Source organism: Photinus pyralis, unplaced genomic scaffold (assembly GCF_008802855.1).
Source record: "Photinus pyralis isolate 1611_PpyrPB1 unplaced genomic scaffold, Ppyr1.3 Ppyr1.4_LG6, whole genome shotgun sequence".
NCBI lineage: Eukaryota > Metazoa > Arthropoda > Insecta > Coleoptera > Lampyridae > Photinus > Photinus pyralis.
The window spans coordinates 34,691,922-34,709,537 of record NW_022170663.1 but is presented as its reverse complement, the minus strand read 5'-3'; the positions used below and the strand labels follow the sequence as shown (position 1 = coordinate 34,709,537).

Here is a 17,616-nt window from a genome sequence, read left to right as displayed (position 1 = left end):
GTATGATCAATTCAAAAAAAGACTGATAGCACCCCTTTAGGTGCAAAATTAAAAAAACTCAGATCCAAATCAGGTAACGCCAAAATGGGCCAATTAAAAAAATCAATTATTTTCGACCTCTATGTACAGAACCAAATAAGCTACTATTTATGTATGCAGCCTTAAGTTAGCTCCATCACATTTACCATGCAGCCAGTTTTGCATCTTTATGTTTACTGGCCTTCACGAGCTTCATTTTTTCGTTTGCACCAAAGCCCCATAACCATAATCGCAATATTTGGAAAATGATGTGGTCACCTCACTTACCTATCATGTTTTGTGTCTGATGCCGGTCCTTTAGAATTAATTCGTCACTCAACAGTATTATTTTCATCCCAATTGGCTAATTATTTGCGATATTGTTTTTTTAATCAAATGTTTCGTGCATTTTGACGAATATTCAACTTGAAATCCGCAAAGTGCCAATTTAATATTTCCAGTGAGTTAATAAATTATGAATATACATAATAGGGTGCGTGTGAAATAATTATATAAAGGAACAATTTAAGTTACGGTGCCTGTCACACATAGAGAGCAATTTATAAAATATAAAAGTTATGGAATACAAAACATAATTTTGGAATAGTACCAACGTGGGCGTAAACCTTCAAATTATCCTCCTCCATGTCCACAGCATATGTGAAGAATGATTTATATACTCTTGTGGTGTACCGAACTGTCTTCTTTAACAATAAATCTCGCAAACTTTTTTAAGATTACTGTTCCCAGGAGACAACTCGACATAACCGATTAATTTCGCTTTCCGGCATTCTTTCACAATTCGCATCCACTTTTTTTGCTAGATGGCGCACTTAATTATTTTCAGACTGGCATTACTTCTAATGAAACCTTCCGTCGAATAAATTTCGGTCTATCTGAAAATCTCAATTTAAATTTTCCACGAAATTTAACAGAAAGATTACTTTAACTTCAGTCGACATTAAAAACGACAAGTTTTCGGTTTGAATAAATAACCAGCCTGCACTGTCCAATTTCATTATTTGTCCCCGCAAAAGTTAAACTCTAACGTTATTATATTTGAAAAGTTTCAAATAAAACCACATAATCCGCGACATCAACCTACGTCAGTTCATATTTTCCCAGCGGTTATTTTAAAAGTCCCCCTATAATTCAATTTACTCGTGAACGCATTATGAACATTTTATTTAATCCTCACAAAGGGTTTTTTTTAGATTACGTAGATGTGTGCTCCCGCATTCGGTTTAGTTGCGAAAACTAATCCATCGAGGTTATTGTCTATGCCTATCTGGCTGTAGAATTTTGTTTTCAACACGTCGATGTAATTGGAAACGTTTTCGGCGGTCACCAGAGCAACGGCACAACCGCCCCAACCCGCTCCTGTTAGTCGTGCTCCTAATGAGAAATTTTGGGATATTTCAACGAGCGTGTCCAGTTGGGGATGGCTGCATTCGTACAGATCCCTCAGGCTGCTGTGACTTTCGGACATCAGTTTACCTAAGGTTTCTAGTGCTCCTTCGGATGAAAAGTTATTACAAGCTTCGTGAAACTTTTGTACCCGAAGCGCTTCTGTAACAAAAACACAAATGTTATTTTATCATATAGGTACAGAATTTTACCTTCAAAAACGTGTAAAGCTCGCTGATGTAACTTGAAGCTTTCGATGTGTTTAGTGTTTGGGGTGAGCGAGGTTTGGTCCAAAACTGCGCTCGTTGTTTTTAATTCGTCCACAATTTCCTCTTTAGTATACGGGCTTTCGTGCAGTATCTTTTTTACCAAAGCAATCATCGTATGCAAACTGCCCTTTAAACCAGACTGCAGATCTGAGAGCGTCTTTACGGTGAACCAATCGATACCCTGATGCTTGGCAATAAGCTTAAATGTAAATGGTGAAGCTTAGTAAAATCTTTAGGGAGAAATTACCTGAGCTGCTAGGCGGCACTCAACAACCCGACAGTTAAAATCCGCCGTGGCTGCTTTGTTTAAACGTGTTAGGCTGTGGGCTATCACGAACACGGCTCCAGGGGGCAAAGAAACATCTTTACATCTCAACGGGGTGAAGTCGATCAATTTCGCACATCCTGAAACGGATTTCGAACAAATACAGTTCTTATTCTCTGCTTACACAAGCTCGGAATATTGCCAGAACGCAATAACGCTAAATTACACATACCCTCGTTTGCCAAAAAGGCAATCGCTTGATCCATACCGCCGCCTTGTGTACCAATGTACCGCTCACACCTCGCGCATAAATTAGCAAGTTCCTTCTTGGAGATGTTGAACTGAAAACATTTCGTATAAAACTTTTTCGATTATCAATTGTTGACATTATGTACAACTTTTCTTTGTGACGGAACGGAAATTGCGAAGCAAATATTACTCCAACATGATGAAGTTTTAATTCCCCTACGTTTGTAAATAAATTGCTCTGTATCCGTATATATAGTTTTGTAGCTCAAACACTTCTGCCGAATCGGGCAATTGAAACAATCTGTTCGAAACAACGCGCGCTATAATTTTTGTTTAACTATTTCGCTTACAAGGTAAATATAAAGGTTATAACCATTTAACTTGTGGGTGACTAGAAAAAAACTAAGTTCAACTTCAAAATTCTGTTTTATTCAGACATTCGGCAACTTCCGGAGTATTCTGGATAATGGTAACCCCCAGAAAATGAGTGACTGAAAAACTGGTCCCTTGGAATAATCTCCCTCAAGAAAGATTTACCGTTTCGAGAGAGACATTTACTTTTACATTCACATTAAATTCAGTTTTGTGTAATCTTTTTTATATGTTGTTTGCTTTCCTTGTTTGTTACATCGTTCTATTCTCCATTCTGAGCAAATATTAATTTATTACAATTACGCTTAAATAAACGCTTTTTTCTACAATCGATATCCAAAGTAGGCATTTGCGCTCGTATTTGACAACGCAAACGTCATCTTTTTCGAGGAATGTCACTTTGTCGCTTATAAGCGACAAAATAGAAAAAACGCTCGCTCTCCCAATTATTAACTATAAATCAAATATGCATTGCTCAGAGTATCCAATGACAACGAGTAAATGACATCTTTCATTTGGGCATAAGATTAAAATGATTTGAGTGAAAAATTTAAATTTTTGGAAATATGTGAACTGCTCGATTGTAGAAAAAACCTTGTGTGTAATTCGAGCGCAAATTGATTGTCGATTTCAAGAGATTGCCGCGCTCCTTCGTCGCGCGTCAACTGTCTCTTTCAATCGACAATATATCATTTTGCGCTCTTAATACACAAATAGCTATTAAAGTATACCTATTTTGGTCAATATTTTAGTTATACCATTCTAATCCACCTTTTATTTCTGTGTTTCACTAACATTTTTAACTCTCAAACTCATATGACAGTGACCTGCGAATGAGTGTTTTGTCCAAACACTTCTCGGCTCCCTCCGAGTCTCCGTCTTTTATACCTAAGAATGTAAGTACCAAATTTGGTTCCAGTCGGTTCAGCCGATTAGCCGGAAATTTGAGTACAAACAGACATACCGACAGATGGACGTACATCATAGAGGTTTTGTTTGTGTCGGAAACCTGGTGCTTCAAAACGAGTATTTCCGTCAAAAAAAATTTTTTCAAATTTACTCGATAAGATCCATTGCCAAAGATAAATATTGATGATCTGTTGTATATTTAGTATTCAAGGGTTTAGTTATTACATAAATTGTTACGGTAAGAAAGATTTGATTAAGGTGTAAATGAACTTAGTTGATTCAGCCGAAGCTAAATTTCAACAACAATTAAGTTATTTAGAGTAAGAAATGAAATGGCCGTTTCAAAGTAAACTTTAATCCCAAATTCTAATAGGGGAAACTTATACACTGCCCTTTTTGAGCCCCGAAAAAAAATTGTCTCAGACCGACCCGGAAAAAATTTTCTTATAGAATGTGGCCTGTAGAATCCATAATTTCAAACAATTCCAAGATTGGGCTACTAGTTCAAAAGTTACAGCCCTTTGAATTTTCTTTCGAAATTGGTTTCTAGTCTACAACCTTTGATTGAGAAGTCTGATCGAAAAAGTACGAATTGATTTGGATTCTACGTTCCCAAATTAATAAGAAAAAGTGTTTTCCCGATAAATTTTGGTGTAGTCGAATTTTGGTAAAAAAGAAAGGTTCGTGAACCTGTATTAGTAAACGAATATTGAGTCTAAAGGGGAGAAGCATACTATTTGCAGAAAAACAAAACCGTTGCAAAATGTCACCCAATAGAGGGGCTTTACAGTAAGACCGGTGGAAAATAGTGCCCAACGTGGGACTTCACAGTAGGGATCGATGCAAAATGAAGAAAATAAGTAAATATTGGAAAAAGTCTTTGCCAATTGTCGAAAATAAATATCTATCTATTTGGTTTAGAGTTTTTGTTGAAGCAAATAACACAAAATCAACTCCGAAGGTAAGTCCAGTGATTCCTGACCTGAAGGAAGTGGGTATCCACGTGTCCTGTGATTTGCTGAGCTAGCCCGAGGAGTTATTAAGTGGCCAGTTTCGTGCCATCGAATTCAAATTAATTACTAGCTTGTATTTTCTCTTGCGTTATTTTTTCGGACGTTGAATTCCTGGACACAGTTACAGAGAACCACTCCTCAATGCATGTCAGTAGGTCTTGAACTATAAGTTAATAAGCAAGAGGTAATTTACTGTGAATAAATTAATTTAGTTACCACGCACATAGTCTTCATCAGAAAACTAGAAACACGTTCGTTAATAACAGAACCTCGTTCAGTTTTCTGTAACAATTGCTTGATTAGTTCTGTTCACAACGTCTAGAAAGTATCTGTACAAAGCTTGTCGATTGTTCCCAGGATCATCCAACTTAATGGTTTGTTGGTTTTCGAATTTTGTTTTTATTACCCTTGTACGTTCGATGAAATTTATCGACGCCGTATGATAAATGACGCTTAAGAAAACCGTTAACGTAAATCTTTTCCGAGGCGAAATTGAAAGAGCAATATTTCGGGGGGTGTCACGATCGAAATGTATGGACGCAATCCCATTTCATTGCGAAATTTACATTCTCGAAAACAATATCGAATTTCTTCAACGAGTTTTTCGAGCCAATATCTTACACATACATAAATAGTCAACAACCCTGAATTTATATTTGAACACAAAACGTAAAGCTCTGAAGGGATAGTCGCTTCATCTTAAATTCTAAATCGATGTACCGTCAACTCGCGTTACGCAAAGCTTGATGTTTGCCTATAAAATTCTATTTTAAAACGCTTTATCGTGCTAAAAGCGAAATAAAACTCAATTAGTGGCCTCTACTTTCGGGTTTTCTTGTAAATTATTTAAAGTGGATGGAGCGGAAATTTGCTTACATTATGCACGTGGGAAGTTGACAAAGCCGCGGCGCTAACTAAAGCACTGCTACTTGAGAGACCGGCACTTTGAGGTATAATTCCGCTAACCGCCACATTAAAACCTTTAATACTGGTTTCCTTTGGTAAAACATCTAAGAGGCCCCTTACGCCGCATAAGAAGTACTGATACCACTTCGGCGCTTCATCCCCAATGGAAATTCTGTAACACATCCCTTTGGAATATCAACACTCATTCACGCCAAACTTACTCGAACTTCCTAAGGTCGCACTCGTAATCCTCATACGACGGATCTACATTTGTCAACCTCAACGTCTCGCCATCCCCAATAGACACGGATAACATAATATCTTGCTCTAACGCCATTGGGCACACGCTGTATCCACAATAATCAATGTGCTCCCCGATAAGGTTGACCCTAAAATAAAAATCGGGCTTTAGAGTTTCCCAGGGCGAATTCCGCTCTGAATTTATTTCCGAGATTTGCTGATGTAGTAGAGCTTATGCGTTCGATCAGTTTAAATTTGTGGCTTCCTACGCTGGCGTTTGATGCAAATAATAGTCGTATTACTGGTGCACTTTGTTCCTCTTCACTTGCGTTACTATATCAGTACTTACCCACACAAATAATGTGGATAATGGAAACATTTTAGTAAAGGCCTACTTTACCCAAGCAACATAATGAGAAGAATGCCATTTGAGGTTTGCGAAAATCAACTAGAATAATGAGGATGCAAAATATAGTATTTACATACTGGTTTTAAATTAGAAAGCAATTCAATTTTCTTATCGGTCAATAAACGTGGAAAATGCCAGTATTTGCGTTTGATAAAATTTGCTATCTGTAAAAGTTACGATATTTCTTGGTCAGCTGCATATCATTCTACTTCGTTTTTTTGCATTGAAATAAAAATTCACTGTGTGTCATTTGTTGTGCAACACTACTGAGTTGTACAACTAATTCACGTAGGTCGTAGATATAGGAAGTTTTCTAAAATATTCATAGAAAAGCATTATCCTATATAATTAATATATTCACAACACAGGTTACTAGTTACAAAGTTTTGAAGTTCAAAATGGACTATCCTCTCATAACCATCTAAGTTTTACTTGATGAAAAGAAAGTAGTAGTTTTATAGTAAAATGTTAGAATGTAATTTGTCTTCTACAATATTTAGTTTATTTCCAAAAATACCGAAACAGCTGCTTAACGAAATACACCACACCGTCACAATTTTCTATTTTCCTCTTCTTGTCGGCGACTTCCTGTCCACTCCTGGACAAAGATGGCTATGTCTATGAGACCATGAAAAGACCTATAAAGTAAGCGTTCAGAGTAACCAGGGCAGAAAATGGCACAACAATTTACTAGTCAATTGTAACGACCTTATTATTCCATTTATTAAGACACGATTTCAATTGAATAATGACCCCTATTATACCACTAGTGATACAATGAATAATTTCACTGCTTAAACTAATTCCCTTGCAAAAACTGACACTTTGTTCTTTATAATACATATAAACAAGTAAAAGATTTCCTTGTCCCTTGATTTTGAAACAAATGTTGACATTTTATTAACGAGAGACAAAGAGCGAGTTCATGATTTTGGATTTGTGTCCGCACGTCCGTCTGTGCACATGATAACTCTGCCCACTTCTGTACATGATAACTCGAGAACGGTCTCGAATTTTCAAATTCTGTTTTCAGTAATAAGTAGACAATGGCGATGGAACTAACTGATTAAATTTTGGTCATTTGGACTTTCTGTCCGTCCGTCTGTGTACATGATACTCCGTCCGCTTGTGTACATAATAACTCGGAAACGGTTTCGAATTTTCCAATTCCGTTCTGGGTATTCGACCAACCCCGACGGTTATAACCTTATTTAGTTTAGGTAACTTAAAGCCAATTTTCTTAAAATGACATATAATTCACGTAAAAAGGATTACCTGGAAGGACAATGCCCTTAAAGTCACGAAAGAAAAGTTTAAGCGCAAAAATTATCTCTGGGGTAACTGAGTATACCCCGCTCCGGTAATGTTAGATTATAATTAGAAAAGAGAGGTTAGAGAATTTTAAACATAAAAAATTACAAAAGAAAATGTGAACAAAAAACGATTTTATTCATTTATTTATTATCCCTCTCTTGTTCTGGGCCCTCAACAGGCTTGCGCCCAATTACAGAGTTCTCATCATTTTTGCCACAGATAGGGTCAAGAAAAGGATGAGCAATCTAGTAAACAAGGTAAGGAAAGAAAGGGTTTACTCGAAGAGTTGAAGGAAGGAGTAATGTGCCGAAAAAATGTGTGGAAAATTATAGGAGAATTGATATAATAACTAGAACCTGTGCAATGATACTGAACGAAAGAATAAAAAAAGAAAAGAAGGGGATGGTGGAGGGAACAGAAATGGGCTTCAGGGAGGGGGACGATCGACCGCATATGTGTATTACACAGATTCGTCGAAAAGGAATTGGAAAAAAGGGCGGAAAGCCGTTTTGCCGGTTTGCAAGGAGTTAAGGGCAGCGCTTGACAAAGTGGAAAGAGAAAAAGTATTCATGATGATGACAGAAAATTTTAATGAGGGAATTTATCAATAGGAAATCTATGACGTTAATGATCTAACGGTACGTATGTACCAAAATCCAGAGTTTAGAATTTCAAAGACCTAGGCTTAAGCTAATAGCTATTTTTGAGATAGTAGGTAATTAGATCATAGGTTGACGTAAAAAATAAAGAATGGCTTTCATTGAGTACACCTGAAAATGGTCTTAAACCCTTAAAAATAAGGAAAAAGATGATGTAGTTTTTTTTAGCATTTTACTACGATTAGTGCTTCAAGAATCAGAGCAATCCCTCACCAACTTAATGAAACGTAATAGTTCTACTTACAAAATTTTGGTTTGGAAATTTAGACCCTCATTTTTACGCATTTAGTCGTAATTTTTTATACACATAGGACTGTATGTTTTGCAATATCTATATATAATTTACAAAATATACCACTCACATTTCTCCGTTAATAATTATTTTTCGATGTTGGAAAGTTGGTAAAGGTAAAGGAAAACAGGATGGTTACTTTATTTATTTAAGGTAGAAGGTTCCATCAAGATATGAAAGGAATGGAAAGCAGTGATGTCAAGGGCACTATTCGCGCTTACTATTAATTAAAGATGAAGTGGAATGAAGGGGGTAAAAAATCACAATACTAGGGAAATTTTTCCCTAATAAAACAAGTGTTGTATCAGGTTTGTCATTTATTTGTATTAAACGAAATATATTGTGTCCAAAGCCAATGAATAGCTTTATTATTTAATTTCACGTGCATGCTTTTGAATATGTCTATATTTTATAATCAAAGCTTCATACATGTACCTATCAATTATTCCCCTATCAACTCTATTTATTAAACGTGAGCGGTGAATATTGTATATGCATTGTATATTACACTCGATATTACATTAAACAGTTTTTTTACTATTAGTTGGTTTATGATACGTTTAATACTGGTATTCAAAAACCAATAACTTCTAAAAACGCAGAATGCAAGTTTTCTATTTATTTCCCTGATCGTTCAAGCACATTATTTGGTCAGACTCATTAATCTCCAATCAAGAGAAAGACTGGAAGTCGACACCTTACTAGATCCAGATCGAACAATCATTCACAGTATTCTAAAGCAGCGCATCAAGTTAGAGAGGAAGAATAGGATTTTTCTTTAATTTTTAATTCTAGTATAAAGCTAGATTACAAATCGAAGAAAGAAATGGCAATTATTAATGTTTAAAAAATACAAGTAAGCAAGTTTTGCTGAGAATTGTCCTTTGACATCAAAGGTAATTAAATTTTGGGAATTTTCTGAACATGAATTATAATAAATTCAGTTTTATTTTTGTGTGAAAACGGAAAACCTTTGTGAAAATCATTTAAAAAAGATGTTTTAACGTAACGAGATTACCTACTGGTAAATAACCAGCAGTGGGCAGCAATTAAGTAATCTTACAGTATCTCTCAGAAGTTTTTTAAATTGAGGAAAATGGAAACAGTCCTATGTTCATTTTATGAAAGAATATTTAAACTTAGGTACATCATACCCTTATTCATCATTTTTAAAATAGCAGTGTGGATATTACTTATAGTCCAGTCAGTAGGATACGAATCAGGCCTTTGACCTACAAAAAGTGGTGTCGTTGATTTTTTTTAAATATGCTATTGAGATAATGGTGGTTGAAACAAAAACCATATGTTTTCGGCCTTGGGAAAAGACCACTTTTTTAAAAAATTGTTATAACCATGTAATAAATATCGAGAAACACTAAAAAAAATCACAAACTTTGGGCAAAAGAGTTCATATTTCCGCCGCTGTAACTCGGAACATATTAGAAGTACTTACAAAAAAAGTGTATAACAAAAAGGTGTTAAATGTCTTCCTTGCATTTTATTTGAACCTTTTTTTCGTAAGATCAACCGCTGCGGAGTTATTTTGAGAAAACATGGTTTTCGTTTCAAGGCCCAGAACCCAACACAACATATTAAAAAAATGACTACCACACCACCTTTTGTAGGGCAAAAATCCCTACTGAATGGACTATTAATGTACCACGCTGTTTTCAGGAAACCTTAATGGTCCTAAAATTCGAGTTGTTTTCGATGTTTGAATTAGTTGAATTAGTTTGAATGGCCACAAACTTTCAGCTGTTCACGGTTTGTGAAGTGAAAGATTTTTAAAATAAGGTAAAGCTCAAGACTCTCTGCTTCCTATTTCAGGGTTTCTTTCAGCACTCCCAGAGGATTAATGTAATTTAATCGAAAACCCGCCTACAGAATTTCGCTCTTTAAAATATATGTGCTATACGCAATGTAATACAACTAAAACAAGTAATGCGACACAATTATTTACTGTTATTAGTAGGTATTTGTTTACGTTAGAACCACTACAACATTGAAACTCAGTCGAACCTTCTATAAGATGCTGCTCTCCTGTTAGCGCAAAAGCGTCAAGAATCCCAAACCGCTGTGTAATTTTATAAGGTCGAGTTGCAAATATGCCGAATATTTTTCCAAAAATTCAATTGTGATACTAAATAAACTGTACGTTGTACATACGTAACGTAATAATACAAAAATGTATAATTTGCTTGTTATCTCTACCAAGGATAATCCTAACACAAACAATGGAAAATAAAAATTTCAAGGCAAAAACCGAATTTCGTGGCAAAATTGATTATCCATTGGCTGGTGACAAAACTTGAAATGTAAATAGTGTAGGTTACTAACCTTCCGGGCACCCGAACATAAAATGCAGGTTCCTGCTGGAATTTTGCGGCAAAACGTTCTAGGAGCTGCTTGGATCGATTCGTGTGATTCATTCTTGAAATTGGTACGAAACCATTGTCAGCCTGGATCTCCATAACTTTGTACTTTTGTCACAAAATATCAGCAATCACTAAGCTTTCCAATTTTGAATTATAACAAACGGACGAAACTTCTACGTGGAAGGATAGCCGATATCTAATCAAGTTTTTTTTAAGAAAGCGCTAAATTTGCGGGGGAAACGGTGCCTGTAACGAAGTGGCAGTTGGGTTTAGTAGCAATAGATGCCATTGGCCACATTTTGAATTCATTTTTGGCTAGTTCAGGCATTTCTCTTTTTTTTTATAGTCATAGTTCTTTCTGCTAGAGTCAGATTTTCCATAGAATTTTTCTCAAAGCCTGTAGACTATCAACTCTTTCGTACATACCGCCTTAGAAATGGAAATTTATGGCATTAGAGAGTCCTCTGGCATTGTTATATCTAAACAATCTCGTTTCTGAACAGGAAACGCAATCAAAAAGCGCCCGCTTTTGTGTTTCAGGAACTCGACGCTAGATATGCAACGTCTACTTCTCCAATAACAGTCGCCACCTACGGCAACTACCCGAATTATATCGAATCGGTGGGAAAATTGATTTTTAAACGCTCTCTCTGATATTTGAGGATTCAAGTTAGTATTACATTTTATTTCTATTTCCCTTACTGCGTGCAAACTAAATCCGTACAACTTCCACGCGAACGATGACGAACGTTCGGTCTGATATTGTGCGACAATGCAAGAAAATTAGTGGGAAGTCGGCTGGAAGTTATAGAGGCCCGTATGTTTGTAACGGTAATGTTGGATACCTACGTAGATCGGTAGGCTTTAACTAAATCCTCCACTACGTTTTATCAGTGTAAGGGGGTTAAAACTGCTGTATTTGCAGAAACGAAACAATTTTATTGCTGCTATAACTTCTTTACGCTACATTTTGCTTTCCGTCTTATGACTTTGATTTTACCTATTTTGTTTACGTTCTCTCTCATTGAATTACGCTTTCACTATGAAATTTTAATGCCGTTTTATATGGGTTTATAAATTAAATAGTTTCATAATACCTAATTCATTAAAGGATCTTATTCAGGGGAACAGCAGTTCAAACAAGGATGAAGTTTGGGATACGGTCACAAATACTGGTTAATCAGGGTGGCTCAAAAATGTATAACGTTAGCCTACCAGTTGATGGAGTTTTTCACCTTTATTCACACCACCATTTGTTATAATCTCTATAAAGTACTGCAAATCTCCACTCGTCGCCAATCAATTTGAACGGCAAAAGTACATCGTCGCCTTCGGGGGAAAATCGCTTACTTAACTTTACAGGAGGAGCAAAAAATTCTATCAAAGTGAAATTTTGGAACGCAGAACGTAATTAAATTATAAATAGTTTATTTTGAGACTATAAATGATATTTAATAAAGTAGATAAGATACATTTTTACGTTAATAAATTTTGCTTACGATTTCCCATGTGATTTTTCATAAAATTATTTATTCGAGTTTTGTTAGGGGTTGTTTTGGTGGTTTTCTTTTTACATTATACGATTTTCTACCAACAATTACGTATTGTGTTGTACCCAGGCCAGCCCCGAGAGATTGCGCAACTCAAGATTTTAATTCAAAACTTTCCTTCCCAAACTAACTGAACCCCAGTCCCCAAGGCACATGATCGTCTCTAGACAAAGCTACCTAACCTGAATAACAAAATAATAGGACCGAAACTCGAAATTAAAACTTGAATTCAACATTAGAAATAAATTAAAAAACCCTAGAAAAAATCAAAGGTATCCTTAAAATGTACATACCACTTTAAATAAGAGCGCTAATTATAGATGAACGTGCAACAATCGTCGTTCGAAAATCGTATTAAATATCAGCCGAAACCTAAAGAAGATATACGTCAAGTAGATATAAGTAAAGTAAATATACCGGGAACAATAATAATGCTTCTAATGAAGAAAATTAATCGTTATAGAGTACCAAAGGCGTTGAACGACAACAAAGACTTTAAGTACGAATATCTGCCGAAATAATGTTTAACGAAACGACACGTGTCTGTTCCTGAATCCCAGAAAAATTTGCTGATCAACCTGGCGAATAAAGATAGTTTAATTGATCAACTGAAGGAAAAATTGGAATGTGTCGGTATCCAAGAGTTTTCTGCCACAGATGATGCTGATTCTTGAATTGTCCGGACTGCTTTTAAAGAAGCCTGTCCCACGGCAAATGTGGTGGGACAGGATGTCGATTATCTTATTCTTATAACTGCTCTTTCTCCTCCTGTTGAAGATATTCGATTTTTAAAAGAGATGTTCAAGGAAACATCAAAGAAAGGGCATATACTTCTCTTGATTGGCAGAATTCGAAAGTCCTTCATATCTCTAAAATAATATATTATTTGCTCGCACATTCAGTGAATATGATCCACGATCGGAATTTTTTCGCAAAGGGAAAGCACTAACCAGCGCAATCAGCCAAATTTTGATGCCAATTTACAAAATGTCGCAGGTTCTTTTTTTTTTTAATTTCGACGTATTACTTTGATATGTCCTTATTCGTTTATAACATAACTATGGGTCTGGATTGCTTATTTCTCTCACTAGTGGTGACGGTAGGAAACTGAAAATAATTTCCAACGTTTTCTCTTTCCCACGTTTACATGAAAAAGTTGTTATTCACAATCATCCTGTAAGTGTAACGTGTAGCATAATTGGTACGTACCTAAAAGGGTGAGGAAGTTGTATTTATCCACATTCTCTTTACCATAAGGGCCGAAAGTAGATTCTAGCGGTTAGTAATGACTTCTTCCCACCCTGTTGATAACTTTCTGTTTGTTAGATAGGTGCGCAATATATTTGCACATTTAAAATTGGCGTTGGATCATTGAATAAACAACTCTTTTATTCAATGGTTGGATGTAGAACTTGGAGGTCCGTATTATTACGTGTAGTGAAAATTTTAAAAAGCCATTGTTAAGATTTTATAATATTAAGTAACTGGTATAGGGGAGAGGCGAGCATAATGACATACCTACGTAGTTATTTACTCAGGCAATTTCTTAATTCAATGTTATTTATAGGTCGATAGCCAAAGATTTTCTTTACAACCTCTTTTAATAAAATTAGTTTTATTTGAAAGTTTTTATTAAGATCGAACCTAACATATTTTTTAGGTTAGGTAAATCATACGAATCATACGAAAATAATTCACAAAAAGAACATGAATGTAAAAAATGCAGTAACAGAATACCAAAGTTAATCCTTGTAGAGTTCAGGAACATATATTTGACCCTTACCTTGGGATACCTGCACAATAGGCATATGCCCACTACTGTCAGTATGGATCTTCTTCTTCGCTCGTTTCGCTTTCAATTCGCCCTTGAATTAGCCTAACACTTCCCTCATATCTGTGACTTTTTCTCAAAGGTTCTTGATCTTTTTCCTTTTTATTATCCCCTAGGTCCCTCCTAACCTCCTATCAACAATATTTCTGTTTTTCTTTCTTTTTTGTTCTTGGCCTTTTTGAGTTTTTTTTTCAAGAATACTTTGGACGCTTTCGGTTAACACATCTTAGTAAGAAACAGTTTTGCGTTTGGAGGTTTTTCTGACGTCAATTTGTGGCATTGGTGATAATTTTTGTAATATGTCTTGAATATCGTCGTTTTTTCAAGAGCAAGAAGTTTCTGGTTCATTTATTCCCACACAGGGTGTTTGCGCTTCTTTATTATTTCTTTGGGGCTGCTCAGGATTTTCTAGTTGTTCATTTTCTTTGTGCGAAACTGCTCTTTCTGCAATGTCCGTAGTTAAACTAGGTAAATATAGATGGTCAAGAAATATGTTCCGGATTAAATGGCGATATTCTCGTAGCACGGAAAAGCACTAGTTTCGTAGACATGATTAAAAGTTTGGACACCTGGTAAATGTTGACTGTGCGTCTGGGATTTTCTTTTAATCACTAGGTCGACTTTTTTCACGATCCCCTAAATGTCATAGTTAGTCAAATTAGATCATAAGCCTACTGTATGTCCAGAGCCTCAGTACCATGTAATTGGAATTTTCTTATTCTGTATGGCGTCTGGTTAAACAAATAAATATATAAATAAATGAAACACTTCATTTTCATGTTTATGTTTTATGTTTCCACGAGAGTGGCAGTAGCACTTTAATAAACCACACCACCCTCGCTAGAATCCAAAACAATTCGTACTGTTTCGATCAGACCTTTCAATCAAAAGTTATAGACTAGAAACCAATTTCGAAAGAACATTCAAGGGGCTGTAAATTTTGAACTAGTAGCCCAATCTTGGAACTGTTTGAAATTATGGATTCTACAGGCCACATTCTATAAGAAATTTTTTTTTCCTGGTCGATCTGAGACAATTTTTTTTGGGGCCTCAAAAAAAAAGGCAGAAAATTCAAAGGGCTGTAACTTTTGAACTAGTAGCCCAATCTTGGAACTGTTTGAAATTATGGATTCTACAGGCCACATTCTATAAGAAAATTTTTTTCCGGGTCGATCTGAGACAATTTTTTTTTCGGGGCTCAAAAAAAGGCAGTGTATAACCTTCCTTTTTTACCAAAAATCGACTACACCAAAATTTCTCGGGAAAACACTTTTTCTTATTAATTTGGGTGCGTAGAATCAAAATCAATTCGTACTTTTTCGAACAGACTTTTTAATCAAAAGTTATAGACTAGAAACCAATTTCGAAAAAAAATTCAAAGGGCTGTAACTCTTGAACTAGTAGCCCAATCTTGGAACTGTTTGAAATTATGGATTCTACAGGCCACATTCTATAAGAAAATTTTTTTCCGGGTCGATCTGAGACAATTTTTTTTTGGGGCCTCAAAAAAGGCAGTGTATAACCTTCCTTTTTTACCAAAAATCGACTACACCAAAAATTCTCTGGAAAACACTTTTTCTTATTAATTTGGGTGCGTAGAATCAAAATCAATTCGTACTTTTTCGAACAGACTTCTCAATCAAAAGTTATAGACTAGAAACCAATTTCGAAAGAAAATTCAAAGGGCTGTAACTTCTGAACTAGTAGCCCAATCTTGGAACTGTTTGAAATTATGGATTCTACAGGCCACATTCTATAAGAAAATTTTTTTCCCGGGTCGATCTGAGACAATTTTTTTTTCGGGGCTCAAAAAAAGGCAGTGTATAACCTTCCTTTTTTTACCAAAAATCGACTACACCAAAATTTCTTGGGAAAACACTTTTCCTTATTAATTTGGGTGCGTAGAATCCAAATCAATTCGTACTTTTTCGATCAGACTTCTCAATCAAAAGTTATAGGTAGGGAATGCAATACCGGGATCGCGGGATCCCAAAATACCGGGATCCCGCAGCATTTTTGCGGGATTAATTCCGCACATAAATGGAGCGGGATGGCGCGGAATTTGCGGGACTGAGGAATTTGTCCACCTTTTTATGCTTTACACTAAACAGGTGATTTTTTTTAGTTAGACTGAAGGTACTTTTTTGTTGAATATTGGGATAATTAGCGATTTATTTTAATACAGAAGTTATAACCGCATAAAATTGCTTATGCGGGATCCCGCAAATACCGGGATCCCGCGGGATTAACATCTAACGATCCCGCAAATACCGGGATTGAGGTTTTGCTGCGGGATTGCATTCCCTATAGGTAACTAACCCGAAAGGAGATACCCTGGATGAAACCATCCGAGTAAGCAGCTCGAAGGACGTGCTGCTTTAAGGCGTCGCTGGTTGGAGGATGCTGTATATTTCACGGTTCTTCTTGATGAAAAGGATTTTTCTCGTTTCGTTGACATCGAAGGCTTCCGATAGTCTGCAATGAGTATAGCTCGGCATTGCGTATTATATGAAAAGAGAAAGTATGGAAAAAGTGCAATTATGCGGAACACCGTTATTTATTATACATATATAACATTTGGCGAAAAATGACAATTTGCCAGAAAAATGCAACTCAGAGGTTCTTCTAGTTTTATCAATGTGGAATGAAATCCCTCCAGCGTCGTGTACGTGATTAGGGGTGCATACCACTGATATACTAGAAAAACCGAAATTTGCCATTTTGGTTTTTAATTTTTTTATGATGTTATTTGAACAGATACAAAATAATAAAAATCACTTTCTCATTGCCACTTTTTGCACTGTGCAAGACACCGTTGAGAGATTTTCAGTACAACGTTTCGTTTCAGAGCAATCATGATCAACTTAATTTTTTTATACGGCCCGTAAAAAGTACACACTGTATTCATCAGCATTATTTTTTATTACGATTTCAATGATATATACAGCACGCTGTGGTTGATTCAACATGATGGTGCACCCGCGCACAACGTCCTAATCGTGCATAAATACCTATCGGACAAATTTTCGTCCGATGGGATTTCTCGAACGATTAAGGCATTATACGCAGAAGCACCATGCTTTTTAAACCAACAGAGTTGCCAACTCTGGTTTTCTGTGTGTGGTAAAGTTCACTTACAGCTGCATTTTTTTGGACTTAAAGCCTCTTTGGTCCAGTTTGCGTCCCAGCCTACTTTGCCTCTACTACCCATCCTCAAGTTGAGGAATTTGGAGGGCATTCAGTAGGAGACAATACAAATGACTTACCTTGTAGGGTAGGAAATTGGAGGGAGGAACTGCACTACTTTATTTTTTGTGCAAAAATAAATATTTTCGCACGTTGAGGCATCAGGAACAGAAGTGCACTGCATCTACCACTCTTCTGGAGAGTACTAAAGATTGTTTCTATAAGTCGTTTTTTACCCTGAGGCTGTAGGATATGGAGAAATTCATCCATATTGTAATCCAAAAGCAATCTATCGAAAAATCTTATCTTCAAGACATTAAGTTACTCGTTGACTCACCCTGTACTATATTAG

General features: G+C 35.9%; 1 protein-coding gene across 3 annotated transcripts; it reads right to left on the bottom strand.

Moving 5' to 3' along the window:
* Positions 1 to 477: 477 nt before the first annotated feature.
* Positions 478 to 10,899, bottom strand: LOC116174380 (N-acetylgalactosamine kinase-like). 3 transcript variants are annotated; one of them, XR_004146100.1, is made up of 9 exons: positions 10,660 to 10,899; positions 5,630 to 5,797; positions 5,379 to 5,580; positions 2,192 to 2,300; positions 1,942 to 2,099; positions 1,638 to 1,893; positions 1,217 to 1,587; positions 963 to 1,163; positions 478 to 914 (listed from the first exon to the last, which is right to left on the bottom strand). XR_004146100.1 is itself a non-coding variant. In XM_031492293.1 (7 exons), the coding sequence occupies exons 1-7, from the start codon at positions 10,791 to 10,793 to the stop codon at positions 1,229 to 1,231; spliced, it is 1,386 nt and encodes a 461-aa protein (XP_031348153.1). In that variant the 5' UTR covers positions 10,794 to 10,899; the 3' UTR covers positions 1,185 to 1,228. The 3 variants fall into 3 exon arrangements, 2 of the variants coding, with proteins under 2 accessions (XP_031348153.1, XP_031348154.1); XM_031492293.1 differs by lacking the exons at positions 478 to 914; positions 963 to 1,163 and having other exon boundaries at positions 1,185 to 1,587; XM_031492294.1 differs by lacking the exons at positions 478 to 914; positions 963 to 1,163; positions 10,660 to 10,899 and adding an exon at positions 5,998 to 6,128 and having other exon boundaries at positions 1,185 to 1,587.
* Positions 10,900 to 17,616: the final 6,717 nt, after the last annotated feature.

Excerpts from the sequence above, each read along its gene's own strand:
- LOC116174380 (XM_031492293.1), bottom strand. The coding sequence starts at position 10,793 with ATGGAGATCCAGGCTGACAATGGTTTCGTACCAATTTCAAGAATGAAT. Across the intron at positions 5,581-5,629 it reads TGCGACCTTAGGAAGTTCGA|AATTTCCATTGGGGATGAAG; the intron begins GTAAGTTTGGCG and ends GATGTGTTACAG. Across the intron at positions 2,301-5,378 it reads CAACTTCCCACGTGCATAAT|TTCAACATCTCCAAGAAGGA; the intron begins GTAAGCAAATTT and ends AAATGTTTTCAG.